The sequence below is a fragment of the Arachis hypogaea genome, chromosome 4, assembly GCF_003086295.3.
Source record: "Arachis hypogaea cultivar Tifrunner chromosome 4, arahy.Tifrunner.gnm2.J5K5, whole genome shotgun sequence".
Lineage (NCBI taxonomy): Eukaryota > Viridiplantae > Streptophyta > Magnoliopsida > Fabales > Fabaceae > Arachis > Arachis hypogaea.
In genome coordinates, this window is record NC_092039.1 from 109,275,995 (window position 1) to 109,293,032 (window position 17,038).

The 17,038-nt window shown below is 28.9% G+C and overlaps 1 protein-coding gene across 1 annotated transcript; it reads left to right on the forward strand.

Annotated features, from left to right (window-relative positions):
• The first annotated feature begins 11,585 nt into the window (after positions 1-11,585).
• On the forward strand, positions 11,586-13,148 carry LOC112797209 (uncharacterized). The gene is made up of 2 exons (XM_025840028.2): positions 11,586-11,860; positions 12,569-13,148. The coding sequence occupies exons 1-2, from the start codon at positions 11,693-11,695 to the stop codon at positions 13,079-13,081; spliced, it is 681 nt and encodes a 226-aa protein (XP_025695813.1). The 5' UTR covers positions 11,586-11,692; the 3' UTR covers positions 13,082-13,148.
• The last annotated feature ends 3,890 nt before the right edge of the window (positions 13,149-17,038 follow it).

Consider the following 17,038-nt stretch of genomic DNA (forward strand, 5'->3'; position numbering starts at 1 on the left):
TATTTCAAGATTATTCGATGACAATTAAGATTAAAAATAATTATATTTAGCGCTCTAATTTTTTTTTAAAAATTATTTTCATTAGAAACATTTTTTTTCTACGATTGGAGTATTCATCAGGTATATATGTAGACATCTTATTTTTTAGACATTTTTTACTTGCATAACTTAATAATTGACGTGTTCAAAATGGAAAAATGAGTAGCATGCGAGGATTGACCTTAAACTAGCTAGTATAACAAACGCAATCTTATAGGTACCATCCCCCACCTCCTCACGAGAAATTTGGAAGGCTTCATCCCTATAGGTGAAGACGTCGAACCTTTCACTAGAAGGCTTTTGAACCTCACGTTTAGGCCCAATCCATCTATTTCAGATAACCCTTGAAACATTAATGCCGTTGCCAGAGATCTGGAAATCAAGACCATGCGATGGCAGACGACATCCCAAAAGATAGACACACAGCTTTCGATTCAGAAGCCCGAGAGGAAGAACAACACAATGACGAACAAGCGTTAGCCATACCTCACCAAGCCGATAGGGGGTGAGGTACGACCAAATCTACCCACACATCAAACCCAAAAGGACACAGGAACAACTCGAAAATACACTGATCTGAAACATCCGAGTCAAGAGATTCCACAGAGATCACGGGACTTGTCCACGGGCATTGAGGTTGGCTGGAACAACTCAAGCAGGAGCTAGAGCGATAGTAAAAATATGAAAGAGTCTTGAGAAGGAAAGTTCGACGACAAAGGGAACTAGAAGTAAAGCTCTTGAAACTAGAGTCCAACTTTAAGGGTAGGAGAACCCGAATTGACCGAGAAGAAACATCTCTGACAAGCGAAGATCCATTCATAGAAGAAATCATACGAGCTAAAGTTCCTAAAAACTTTAAGAGCCGGACATGGATCTTTATGATAGAACCACCGATCCAAGGCATCATTTGAGAAATTTTAAAAACCGCATCTACTTGGCAGACGCATCAGATGCAACCCATTGCAAAGCCTTCCCGACTACGTTAACTAAGCGGCCATGAAATGGTTTGATAGTTTATCACCTAGATCGGTCAGGTGCTTCGACGATTTGGCAAGAAGATTCCTTACCCAATTTTTTATCCAAAAGGATAAGGTCAAGCATGCACCAAGTCTCTTAGGAGTGAAACAAGAAGTCAGAAAATCTCTACAGGTTTATATGAAAAAATTCAACAAAGCATGTTTGGAGATTTAGAACCTACCTACCGAAGTAGTCATCATGGGATTAGTCAACGGCCTTAGTGAAGGACCGTTTTTCCAATCCATATCAAGGAGGCACCCGACCTCTTTATACAAGGTACAAGAGCGAGCCGAAAAGTGCATTCTGCTGAGTTGAGAGACCCTTCTCTGAGATAACACAATCAATATCCAACTCGAGACAAAGAGAAGAAATCAAATAAAAAAGAAGGATACAACTTATACAAAACTCGAAGATATCACAACTACACCTCGTTACGAGTGTCCCTTGATGATGTCTATGGGGATATTTGCCACACAGAGAAGATTACACCCCCAGGCTGAACAAAAATAAAAAAGGAGGAAGTCGGTTCGAATACTGTGAATACCACAAAATCTACAGAGATTCCACCAATGATTGCTATAACTTAAAAATGTGATTGATAAAATGGCTAGGGAAGATCAATTAGGTAGGTATCTAGCAAACAGAACGGAGGATCATGGTAAATTCATGACGGATTAGTCCTTAACTTGTTGAATATCGTGGGAAGCAAAAAAAATCTATACCTAAATTTTATTATATTTTTGTCCCCATTACTAAATTTTTCTGGGTCCGTCACTGTTCACAGCTTATGTCATTATCGCTGCTCATTCCGTTACCGTCGTTGTTGAGTCCGTCGCCACCATTCTCATGCCGAGTTTCTTTTCTCTAGGTAAATTTTCCTCTCTCTCTCTCATTGTGAGTCTGTTAAGTTCTTCTATTCAAACATTGATATTTAAATTATAAAAAAATTGATTGTCATATTTTATAAAATATCATACTGGCGATAATTGTAAATATGACGCTACTTAAAATTAAATAAAGTAACATAGATAAAACAAATAAAAAAATAAAAAATTACTTAATCTTGTATAAAATTTACCTATAAAATTCTATACCAAAAAATGAATTTAATTTTAGTATATTAATAATATAAAATATTTTATATAATCATTCAATTCAATTAGATTTATCTCTTTAGGTCATTATTGAAAATAAATTTAAGTGCATATATATAATTTTTATATAATAGAATAGATAAATAAATTTGTCTCAAAATAAAATATAAATAGTTCTTTTGTATTTTATGTTAAAAAAATATTTTGTTAAACTTAAAACATAATAATAATTATATTTCTAAATTTAATTTAGTATTAAAAATAAATAAATACACTAAAAAATTAGTGATAATTAATTATATTATATTAGTTAATTAATTAATAATTAAATTAAAACTTAGTTTTCTAATTAAATACAACTTAAATTATTAGTGTTTTTTTAAAATTGTTTAAGATAAAAAATATATTATCTATGTATTAATATACTATAATTATTTTGGTTAAAAAATTTATTTATGCTATAAAAATTATAATAAGTAGATTTGACAATTAAGTAAAATAATTATTTAAAAATATATAAAAAATAATATTTAATCATGTTAAAAATAAAAAAAGCCCTTATAAATATTTTTTTGTTATTTTAAATATTATACTATGTGTATGAAATTATATTTTATTATTTTAAATATTATAATAATGATTGTGTATATTTCTAGTTCTTATCAATATGTATTAGATAGTTCTAATTTTAAATTTTGAATATATCTAAACTAATTTAGACTGATCAAGTGATCAACTTAGTCGTCCGCTTAAATAAATATTGAGGGTCCAAATTCTGTCTTGTATGTATAGCAACTCGTTGCCGGCCAATTGTAGATTCTTAAATAGAATTCAAATTTATGACAGATTAGTCCTTAACTTGTTGAATATCGTGGGAAGCAAAAAAAAATATCTATACCTATATTTTATTATATTTTTGTCCCCTTTACTAAATTTTTCTGGGTTTGTTACTGTTCACAGCTTATGTCATCATCGCTGCTCATTCCGTTACCGTCGTTGTTGAGCCCGTCGCCACCATTCTCATGCCGATTTTCTTTTCTCTAGGTAAATTTCCCTCTCTCTCTCATTGTGAGTCTGTTAAGTTTTTCTTTTCAAACATTGATATTTAAATTATAAAAAAATTGATTTTCATATTTTATAAAATATCATACTGGCAGTAATTGTAAATATGATGCTACTTAAAATTAAATAAAGTAACATAGATAAAACAAATAAAAAATTACTTAATCTTGTATAAAATTTACCTATAAAATTCTATACCAAAAAATGAATTTAATTTTAGTATATTAATAATATAAAATATTTTATATAATCATTCAATTCAATTAGATTTATCTATTTAGGTCATTATTGAAAATAAATTTAAGATACTAACATACAATTACTTTAAATTAAGCAACAATTATCAATATTATATAAAGGACACACTATTCTACTAAGAATGATTGCCATAAAGAATAATTTTCCAATTTTCTATACTAATATTAGAAAATTTATATAATACTATATAATAATATTATCATTATTAATACTATATGATATCAACACAAAAAAAATTACCGTGCTAATATAATATTATTAATATTATATAAATCATCTTTGTATTTATTTTTCTATGCGTATATAATATTTAATTAACACATTAAGACATATATAATATTTTGTTAATACATATATAATGTAAAGTGATTTATAAATTATTATTAATTCATATATAATGTATAATTAAATTTAATGAATTCAATTAGAATAAACAGTAAATTATTTATTTTATTCAGACTTTATAAATGAATAAATTAATTAACTAATATAACAAATTATAATTAATGTAGTAAAATTAATTAAGTAATATATATTATAATAAATTATATTAATATTTAAATATCTAATCAAATCAATTAGCTGATATAATTAAGTTATGGTAATAAATTGTATTGAATGAGTTAAAATAATTAAATCGGGAAACACTCTCCAGAGCATGCCACGTCAGCTCTATCATTAAGTGCAGACATCCGATTTTTATATAATAGAATAGATCACTGTTAGAATATAATTAGGATCAATTAGTATCAATTAGTATTATTTAGCATATCTGAATATTTATTATAGGAGATTACGTCTTTATTACTACGATTCTCTTAGTACATATAAATACCTTTTTATATTGTATAATTCCAGACAACTTGAACAGACAACTTGAACATACTCAATAACAAATTCTTTATCCAGTTTAATTTCTTGTTTCTAATATGGCATCAGAGCCATGGTATCCTCCTTGAAGATGATAGGTTGTTTTCTTTGTGGTGAAATCAACGTAGTTTTTGCATTTTTTTTCTATGCTATTCTTCTTTTTCTTTTGTCACTCCTTTGATGCTTTTTCACCTCACAGACTAGTATATTTTCTCTGTCTTGTGTTTTTTTTCGAGTCGAATGATCAAATACCATTGTCATCCGCTGTTTACCTATTCTTATGAAAAAATCATATAGTTTTCGCTCTCTTTCGGTAATTCCGTTTGCGTTCTCTCGTGGCAGTTTCGTCTACATTCTCTTGTAGCAGTTTCGTCTGCGTTCTCTCATGACAGTTTCGTCTGCGTTCTCTAGTAGTTCCATTTGTGTTCTCTCGTGACAGTTCCGTCTGCGTTTTTTCGTGACAGTTATGTCTGCGTTTCGTCTGTGTTTTCTTGTGACAGTTCCGTCCGGATTTTTTTTACAGTTCCGTCTGCACTTCCTTCAAATAGCGGCAGTTCCATCTGCGCTTTTTTCAAACAAGCGGCGATTCTCTTCTATCTGCACTTTTTTCAACAACAAATCCTTTCTCCAAGTCACATTTTATATATATATTTGCATAAATTTATAAAAAAAAGAGAGGTATTATCAAAATATCAATTCTATTCTTATGATTCAAAAATCTGCTAGTGAGTAAAGTACAACATCATCCATGCACACTAAATCCCGCAAACGCTGTTTTATTATTTGTGCACATTATACTTCTTTTCTACCCCTACATAATATATACTTCAAATTAAGTAAGGGGAGTATGGCTCGGTCCAGTCTGAAGATTCGGTTCGGTCTCGAACATTTTAGAGGCTAATTTGGTGTGATTTCATCGGGTTTAGAGTCGGATAAGGGTCTCAAAAATAGGTCCGGTCATTATTTCGGGTCGAATCCGGGCCATAGCTCGGGTCATCCGAAATCGGTCCGGTGGCCCGGTCACCATACACAATAAATATTTTGTATTAGTAGTGATGGATGATGGCTATTATTATGTGGAATTTAAGTATTGTAAACCTTAATATTTTGTGTTATTAGTCATTATATATAAGACTATAAGTTAATGTTTTATATTTAAAATGCATAAGACTTTAGACTAATGCATAATATTGTGTTATTTGTATTGATTTAAATATTTAGTGTTATTAGGTAATATTAGTATTGATTATGGTTATGCTTTAATTTTAGAGAAGAGTTGGTTCTTGTTATATTTTTCTAAGTAAATTTTACAATGTCAAATAATGGTTGGAGCCTTGGAAATTTGGATATTTTTACATGCTAACTTAGAAGAAGGTATCAAGGTAATATATTATTAACGGCCCGATTTTCACCCGGTATAGTTGTGGCCCGAAAGGGTATAGATTTCATCGGGTCTAAGATCGGATTCGGGTCTCAAAAATGGGCCCGGTGCATATTTCGGGTCGGGTCTAAGTCACATCAAACCCGGTTTCACCCGACCCATGCACACCCCTAAAATTAAGCATCAATCATTTGAAGATTTTAACTTATTTTTCGCCGTCTCTTCACAGAAACAATCCCTTTTTTTTTTACTAAAAATAAAAAAAAATTGAATTCGTAATATTTTAGATGAGTATGAAAATACTATCTCATTTGAGTTATAACTTATTGGCCAGAGATAAGTAGTCAAACCCGCAACCTCTAAATGAATATAGAAAGATTATGTCATTTGAATCAGGAACGGATCTATGTATTTAGTTGTGGGGGCAACCGCCCCATTACAATTTGAAGTTTTTTTTAGTAGTATATGATAATAATATTTATTTGCCCCCACTAAATTATTAAATTTGACCCTATAATAATTTTTTATTCAATTTTTGATACTTCATAATCAATTTAAAAATTTCATATTAGATGTCATTAGAATGATCAATTATTAATTTAAATGAAATTTATGTTTTTTAAAAATCGACTTAAAAGAGTATTATTTTTTATTGTATAAGAAGTAAATTTTTAAATAAGCATTTACTTATATATACATATACATATATATATATATATATATATATATATATATATATATATATATATATATATATATATATATATATATATATATATACTACACATTCAAGTCTTTTTATAAATTATGTCAAACCAAGTTAAACAATAAGATTTAGAATAATGCTAGTTATAATTGATTTTTGTTATCTTAGATTAATTTGGTTGGACTTAGTTAACAAAAAAAACTAGAATACGTAGTATTATTCTATATAAAAAGAGAGATATTTTGATTATATTGTTAAGAAAAAGATTACTCAATTTTTTTAAAATAAAAAACCTAAATAATAAAATTCTAAATTATATGTTATAATTTAAATTATTATTTTAGTATTTTAATTTGTAAATTAGATATTTTAAAGATTAATCATATTATATGTACATAAAAAATAATCACCTATATATATATATATATATATATATATATATATATATTGAAATAAAAAATACACATTAAAAATAAATTAAATAATATATATTTATATACGAATATATAATAATTAATAAATATTTTGATAGTTGATTTTTATGTATATATAATATTTTTATTATAAAAATTATTATTATATTATATATATTTTTCTTCCACTGTCAAATTTTTTTAGATCCGTCACTGATTTAAATTATAACTCAATGACCAAAAATAATCCCTTTATTATTTATTGAATTTAGCTAATACATCTGCTTAACGCATATGATAAAACTACTGTTAATAAAAAATTTAAATATTTTTTAATAAATATAAACAAGGACAATTCACTTAAATAAATTATTTCACATTTAAAATTATGTAAATGTATTGTTTCCAAAATAAAGACACAAATACATTGTTTCACATATCTATAAAAATCGCTACTGGCGGTTTACACAAACACAGAATCCACTGCTATCAGTCGTGGATTACGTTGAGTTGTGGTAGCATGGAAACCGCTGTTGCCGCAGTTTCTCCATCATTATGATTGTGTTTAGGGTTTAGCGGTTTATGTGCATTGGTTTACGTATGTAGCGGTTTACGTTGAGTACGAAAACAAATAGTAAAACTAATCTTTATCTAAAAAATAATTACAAAACAAATAATTAATGATATATACTATTTAAATAATATCATAAATAAAAAAAATTAATTTATCATTTCACAATATAATTTAAAAAATATAAATATGCATGTAATAAATTTTTTATTTGTATTTGTTATTAAAAGTGAGACTAAATTACAAATAAAAAAATACAATACTCAAAGTATTAAATTATATAAATCAAGACTATTTTTTATTCTCATCTCTTTTAAAATTTATAAATAATAAAATAATTTATTTTTAGCCAAAAGTTCACTAAATCATATATTTTTCTCTTTAAAAATCACTTCATTCTCTTTTATTTATATCAACCATATCTTTTATTTATATCAACCATACAAAAAAATTCGGAGAGTTTGGAACATGGGTTGTGTTCTTTGCTGCTGATTTGCATTTGAGGTTCTAGCTAAACGATTTTTTTTATTTGTGCAACTTTGTTGTTTTATGCCAAAAAATAAAAACTATTTGTATTTTATAGTTGATTGATTGGATAAATAATAGTGATAGCATCATAATTTCGATGAATAAAATAAAAAATATAAATATGCATGTAATAATTTTTTATTTGTATTTATTATTAAAATGAGACTAAATAGCAAATCAAAGAGGGAGTATTCACAGAGTACTAAAATATATAATATTATAAACTAAGACTAATTTTTTTTATCTTCATCCCTTCTAAAATTCATAAATGATAAAATATTTTTTTTTTAATTAAAAATAGTGAATTTTTTTATTTGATTTGCTATTTTTGTGAAAAAATTTACTAATTTTTACTAAAAATAAATTATTTTATCATTCATGAGTTTTAGAAGGGATGAATATATAAAAAAAATTAGTCTTAGTTTATATATTTTAGTACTCTGTTAATACTCACTCTATTTAGTATTGTATTTTTTGTAATTTAGTCTCACTTTTAATAATAAATACAAATAAAAAATTTATTACATGTATATTTATATTTTTTAAATTATATTGTGAAATGATAAATTAAATTTTTTTATTTATGGTATTATTTAAATAGTATATACCATTAATTATTTGTTTTGTAATTATTTGTTAAATAAAGATTAGTTTTATTATTTGTTTTTATACTCAACGTAAATCGTTACTGCTTCTAGCGATACATAAACCGCTACTGGTAGCAGCGGTTTATGACCAATCATAATCACGCAGAAACTGCGGCAGGCAACAGCGGTTTTTATGCTACCGCCACTGCCAGTAGCGGTTTCCATAGATATGTGAAATAATTCATTTACGTTTTCGTTTTGAAAATAATGCATTTGCTTAATTTTAAAGGTGAAACAATTTATTTAGGTAAATTGTCCTATAAACAAATATATTAAAACTTAGTAGCGGTTTACATAGATGGCGCCTGATTCAATACTCCTGGAAGGTTTGGAGTATTAAAACTCTTTTTAAAGAGTTAAACAAAAGTTAACGTATTTGGAGTTTTAGTACTCCTTAATTAAGAAGAGAGAGAATAATCATCATTTAATTATTAAGGAAAGAGAAAAGAATTAACATTAAATTCTATTTGGATTAAATTTTTTGTTTTAATTTAAATTTATTTCATTTTTAAATTGATATTAAATTATTATAAAATTATGATAAAAATAAAAATTAAAAAGAATTAAAAAGATATAATACTCTTATTATTTTAAAATTTTTTTATTTAAACAAACATATTCATATTATTTTAAAATTAATACGAATAAATTTATTTAAAATTTTTAAATTTTAAATAAATATATTCATCTTATTTTAAATAAATGTTCTCGTATTATTTTTTTAAAGCGGTTAAACATGGTTTTTAAATATCTCAACAAAAAAGATAGATATATGTAATCTTTCAAATTAATAATATTAGAGTGTATATATAAGTACATAATATCTGAAAAGATTAATAAATCTTACCTAGAAAATATAGTTAGAGATATTTTTTGCTTAGGATAATAAAAATAATACGAATACGTTTATTTTTATTAAATTAAATTATTAATTTAAATTATATCTATCTAAATTTTAAATAAAAAATTTTAAAAATTTAAAATTCAAATATGTGAATAAAATTAGATTAATAAAAAAATAAAAATATACGAATACGATTCAAATTGTACAGAAATAGGAATAAATTTGTCGATGAACAAATTCATTATTTTCAATGAACAAAAGAAGATAATATATTAACTAAACTTTATGAAATAAATTATCATTTTAAATAAATAATTAAAATAAATAAAATATAAAATTATTAATTAATTAGATTTTATTAACTAATTAAATAACTTATATACTAATAAAGCATATTAAATTTCTTATAATAATTATAATTATCATTTATTAAAAATATATTTTATAAGTTGTAATTAATATGTTTGTAGTTTTTCAAAAAAGTATTAATTGTTTATTGATTTCATCAGTATGCATTAAATGTTAATCTAAATCAACGCAAAGTAAATTAAATTTTAAATTTTAATAGTGTTTTTTTTGTTAAAAATATATGGAATTTTAAAACTCTAAACATCAAGGGAGTATTGTAACATCCACCTACATAGATATGTGAAACAATGCATTTATGTCTTCGTTTTGAAAACAATGCATTTGCGTAATTTTAAAGGTGAAACAATTTATTTAGGTGAATTGTCCTATAAACAAATATATTAAAACTTAGATTTATTTTTTATTTTTAATAATTTTTTATTTATAATTTTATGGTCTTTAAAATTTAAATTAGCTAAATTTTTATTTATTTAGTTATTACTGTATTTCTTCATTTTTTTCTTAATTTTTATTTATTTAATTACTGTTCGCAAAACAAACCGAACCATATATATATATATAGACTGTGCGAAGTCTTGACCTAACTAATAATAGACTGTGCGTGTGGATGCAGGATAGTGGATACATATATAGTGTTATGAAAAATTACCAAAAAATTAAAATCTTTATTCTGATTGGATAATATAGAGAGACTATAATTTAAAATTATTTTATTTAATTTATTTTTTATAATTTTATGCATCTAAAATTATATATTTATTAAATGTAATATTATTCAATTATTCTAACAGTAATTAAAGCATATAAAATAAAATAATTTTAAACTATTTTAAATTGATTTTTATTTTATTTTGTTAACATTTTTTGTCCTGCTTATATAATCTGTTCCCCTTCTTCAGTTGGCGCATCTGATCCTCCACGTAATTCCACTTATCATTTCTTCTAATTAATTGCTTTTATATTAATGAAGCCACTGCTGGAGTGAGCAATATTTATTAATTAGATGGCTAATTCCATGAGCTTTTAATGGTCTATAAATATTTTTTTTATTTTTAAATTATAAAAAGTTATAACATTAATATTTAGCATAATTTTTAAAATTAATTTATAATTTTAAAAAATATATTTTTAATATACGTTTTTATATTTTAATTTTTTTTCAAAAGAATTTAATTAAATTATTTATTCAAATCAGCACAAACCAAAAAAAAAAGAAGATTAGACTTTGTGCTGTATTATATAATATATATCATACATCCATTCAGTTACCAATCAAGTGTGACATATATACTTGTGACGAATGATAAATTGATTGTGGTATAGATACTTTAATCTAATTAGAGATCTTTAAAATATAAAAAAATTAGGTAATTATTTTTTTAAACTTATTTTTATTTTAAATTTTTGAATCCTAAATATTTAAAAATGATAAGTGTTAATCAAAAATATTTTTATAATAAAAACTTAGTTAATATTAATTAATTAAAAATCATTTTTATACTTATTTAAAAATTAGAAAATTATTACTGACATAAATTTTTCATTGATCGAACCGACTTAGTTAGTGGATAAGACTCTAATACTAATATTTTATATCTTGACTACGTATATATAAAAGAAAGTGTGACTCACCCTCCATGTCAAGTTTGGTGTCCATTACTACTATTTCCACTAGTGTTATGAACAATAAATACTTAAATAGCACTAACAATAGTTAAATAGAACAATGATCACACATTATGATATTTACTCCCATTATATATATTGATCATGCTTTTTCATTTATGGCATTATTTACGGAAGTGTGGTGCATTGTTGGGATATTGATATTCCCACTAAATCCCCATTATTATAAGAATGCATTTTGAATTTCATGGTTCATGAGAGTGAAAGATGATGAGAATAGGTGTTTATTTGGACACCATATTGGTTCCTTTGAGCCTCTTCATAACAATAGGGTACCATGCCTATCTCTGCCATAGCATCAAGAACAAACCTTCTCGTACAACTTTTGGACTCAATAAGCTGAGGAGGACTTCTTGGGGTCTCAACTTAAACCAGGTATTATTATTAATTTGTGAGTCAATAATTATTATTATTGGATGTATGTGTAGAGTATATTTGGTTAGAGATATATATAGAAATGAATCCATACTTAATTTAATTTGGATTTTAATTAGTAGATATAGAATGAACATCATTTTAGTTGATCACAAATTTTTCTCGCATTAATTTGGTTTTTCCTAATATAAAATAACCATCCATGATTAAAACTAAATTAATTGGTCAAATAAACATTGAATTGAATGACTTAATTCATGTCTATTTCAAAACTAGTGGTTGATATTTTTTTAAGGACTAAATGTCCGAATAATATTTTGGAAAAGTTTTTTTTTTTAGTAAAATTTTTTGGATAAATTTTTTTATTCACGATAACCTCCAATCCAACAAGTTAAGGACTAATTTGTTGCGAATCTTAGTTCAATTTAGAATTTGTCACGAGCTAATGAATAGCTGCACATGAATAAGATGAAATTTGAATTTTTAACATTTGTTTAAGTGAACAAAAGAACTAATTACTTGATCATTAGTTATTTTTAGAGAAATTACTTGTGTCTTTACATTTAATACCTTTAAATTTGAATATTAGAGATAAATAAATTTCTTGTTAGAAGAAATAAACATAGTTAGTTGAGTTGAATTCCTAATAATAATAAAATTTTGATTATTAGATTGGGATAATAATTGTGATGTTATTAATTGGTACAGGGTGATGATAAGAAGAACATGCTAACAGTGCAAAGCATGAGAAACACTCTGATGGAAGCCATATTCATAGCTTCCATAACCATTCTAATAAACATGGCTTTGGCAGCTCTAAGCAACAATGCCTATAGTGCAAGGCACTCAGTCTTCACCAGCAAATTCTTTGGTTCAAAATCAGACAATATCATAACACTAAAATATGGCTCAGCATCACTATGCCTTGTTCTTAGCTTCTTATTCAGCTCAATGGCCATAGGGTTCTTAATTGATGCAAATTTTCTTATGAACACTCATGGAGAATTTTTGTCTTGGAATTACACACAAACAATTCTAGAAAGAGGGTTCACATTCGCTCTAATTGGGAGTAGATTTTTTTGTGTTAGTGTTCCTTTGATGCTGTGGATGCTTGGTCCTGTCACAGTGTTCTTAGCTTCATTGGGATTGGTTTGTTTGTTGCATGAGTTTGATTTTGTTAGTAAAGTCTCCAACTTAGCCATAAACAATGTATCAATATAATAATGTAACATAAGATACAAAGTATGAAGTAATTAATGGTGTGCAAGTGTGCATATAATTAGAGTTATATTTCAAGATTATTCGATGACAATTAAGATTAAAAATAATTATATTTAGCGCTCTAATTTTTTTTTAAAAATTATTTTCATTAGAAACATTTTTTTTCTACGATTGGAGTATTCATCAGGTATATATGTAGACATCTTATTTTTTAGACATTTTTTACTTGCATAACTTAATAATTGACGTGTTCAAAATGGAAAAATGAGTAGCATGCGAGGATTGACCTTAAACTAGCTAGTATAACAAACGCAATCTTATAGGTACCATCCCCCACCTCCTCACGAGAAATTTGGAAGGCTTCATCCCTATAGGTGAAGACGTCGAACCTTTCACTAGAAGGCTTTTGAACCTCACGTTTAGGCCCAATCCATCTATTTCAGATAACCCTTGAAACATTAATGCCGTTGCCAGAGATCTGGAAATCAAGACCATGCGATGGCAGACGACATCCCAAAAGATAGACACACAGCTTTCGATTCAGAAGCCCGAGAGGAAGAACAACACAATGACGAACAAGCGTTAGCCATACCTCACCAAGCCGATAGGGGGTGAGGTACGACCAAATCTACCCACACATCAAACCCAAAAGGACACAGGAACAACTCGAAAATACACTGATCTGAAACATCCGAGTCAAGAGATTCCACAGAGATCACGGGACTTGTCCACGGGCATTGAGGTTGGCTGGAACAACTCAAGCAGGAGCTAGAGCGATAGTAAAAATATGAAAGAGTCTTGAGAAGGAAAGTTCGACGACAAAGGGAACTAGAAGTAAAGCTCTTGAAACTAGAGTCCAACTTTAAGGGTAGGAGAACCCGAATTGACCGAGAAGAAACACCTCTGACAAGCGAAGATCCATTCATAGAAGAAATCATACGAGCTAAAGTTCCTAAAAACTTTAAGAGCCGGACATGGATCTTTATGATAGAACCACCGATCCAAGGCATCATTTGAGAAATTTTAAAAACCGCATCTACTTGGCAGACGCATCAGATGCAACCCATTGCAAAGCCTTCCCGACTACGTTAACTAAGCGGCCATGAAATGGTTTGATAGTTTATCACCTAGATCGGTCAGGTGCTTCGACGATTTGGCAAGAAGATTCCTTACCCAATTTTTTATCCAAAAGGATAAGGTCAAGCATGCACCAAGTCTCTTAGGAGTGAAACAAGAAGTCAGAAAATCTCTACAGGTTTATATGAAAAAATTCAACAAAGCATGTTTGGAGATTTAGAACCTACCTACCGAAGTAGTCATCATGGGATTAGTCAACGGCCTTAGTGAAGGACCGTTTTTCCAATCCATATCAAGGAGGCACCCGACCTCTTTATACAAGGTACAAGAGCGAGCCGAAAAGTGCATTCTGCTGAGTTGAGAGACCCTTCTCTGAGATAACACAATCAATATCCAACTCGAGACAAAGAGAAGAAATCAAATAAAAAAGAAGGATACAACTTATACAAAACTCGAAGATATCACAACTACACCTCGTTACGAGTGTCCCTTGATGATGTCTATGGGGATATTTGCCACACAGAGAAGATTACACCCCCACGCTGAACAAAAATAAAAAAGGAGGAAGTCGGTTCGAATACTGTGAATACCACAAAATCTACAGAGATTCCACCAATGATTGCTATAACTTAAAAATGTGATTGATAAAATGGCTAGGGAAGATCAATTAGGTAGGTATCTAGCAAACAGAACGGAGGATCATGGTAAAAGGAAAAGAGATGAAGAAGACGGGGCTCACCAGGACGAACTACCACGAATTTCTGAGAGGCACATCCATATGATTGCTGGAGGATTCGCAGGAGAAGGAATAACAAAATCCTTCCGTAAGAGACACTTAAAAGAAGTCTACCAGGTCGGTGAGGATGCTGAGACGTCCAACCTCCCTATCATCACCTTCACAAAAGAAGACGCCCAAGGGGTATTACCTGGACATGATGACCCTGTTGTGATCAGAATGATACATACCAATACAAATCTCTATAGAACTCTGGTAGATCAAGGGGCCTCGGCAGACATCCTGTTCAACTTAGCAGACTCCTCATTCAGGTCCAATTTCTCCACAAATACACGAGTGTAACTCTCTTTAGCCTTCTTCTTCAAACCCTCCACCATGATACAAGCTGCTTTGGACTGTTTCACCTTCTCCCGAAGCTTTGAAACATCGACCAAGAGAACTCCTTCTTAGCCTCCCACAAAGAAGCCACCTCGTCTCAAAGATTGGCCAACTCCCGCTAGGTAGCACCGATAGGAGCCTCTTCGAGTTCTTTGAGCAAAGCTGAGCACACCCTAGTTGTCCAAATACGACCTCAGCTCAGAGCTTGTAAATACTTTTTTATGGAGACATCATTCATACTTATGAAGCTATAAGGAAGGATGCGCTCTTCACAGAAGGCTAAGGCGTTGAACCCTTGGTCATAAGCACTACCAGAGTCGAACGAAGGGGCCTTGCATTTCTTGGCACCCGACTCAGTAAAAGGTGGTACATGAGGAATGGTCTGAGGAGTTGACTCTGTAAAAGATAGAGGAGGAGGAGGGGGAGTATCAAGAATGATTTTACCCGACTGAGAAGATCTTGTGTTTGACTTCGAAGGAGAAGAAGTATCACCCGATTTACCATCTTCCTTCAATTGTATAGCTCAGGCAATAGCATTCTTCTTAACCTGCCGAACCTTCTGCAGCGCGTTTGAACCACTGGTCATCTTTGCTACAAAGGATAAAAACAAACAAAAAAGATCAAGTTATATAACTCGGACAAAAATAGCATAATATTAAACCAAAAAAAAAGTTAACTACCTAGTTCAGTACAAACATAGCTTGGCTTTCTTATCAAAAATTTCTTGGTGACAAGATTAGGAGCTCGGAACCAATACACATAGAAAAAGGCCAGTACACATTCCTCCACTTCATCTAAGTCCTCAAGATTATATTTAACAATATTGAGGACCTCCTCCCAGTACAAGCTAAATTCGGGTTCATCCCTCTTGTTCTAAAAAAAAGGTCAGGCACCCTCTACTGATCTGACCTTGAAGAAATAATTCTTAAAGTCATGAAATGAATCGTCAAAAATAGATAGCACTTTCCTCCCCTGGATAGCCCAGAAATAAATCTAGTGTTACTTTTTAGAACTAAATGGTTTCGTAAGTTGAAAAAGGTCAAAAAAAAAAATCTTGGAGGACAACAGAAGATTGAACCCCCAACTAACAAGATGATAAACTTTCATGAAATTCCAAGAGTTAGAGTGAAATTGAGAAAGGGAAACTCTATAGATACAAAGGATTTCTAACTCAAAGTCATAAAAGGGAAGACTCACTCCCAACCTGGTGAAAAGGCATTCATACATGAAAACAAAATGGTGCTCCGACTTGTCAAGTCGAGAAAAGCAAATTCTATCCTCAGGGTCAGGGACCATTATCTCGTACTTTTCCTCGTCTTTCCTTCCCCTACAAAGCCTATGTTGCCTACGAAAAGTCTCTATATACTCATTATGAACATCGAAGACAGAAGAGAGAACAATAACATCTAACCAATCTAAGTCAGATGGGACTTTGATAGAAATGCTGAAAATTACAGAACGATACATAAAGGATTATACCTACAAAACAAAAAAAAAGTAGTCACTACAACAACATGACACACAAAAGAGGTCAAACCATCTTTAAGAATAGGACATTCATCACGTTTTACTAAGAATATGAAATGGAACTATTACTCAAACCGAAAATGACACCATTTAGAAGTAAGATAAAAGCCCAAATATTCAATAAACAAAGTCACAAACAAATTCACAAATTCAGATTCTTTCAAAATTTTACAAAAACTTTCCATCAAATTCTACAAATTCTCAACAGTGAGAAGATTCATAATAACCAAGGAAATAAG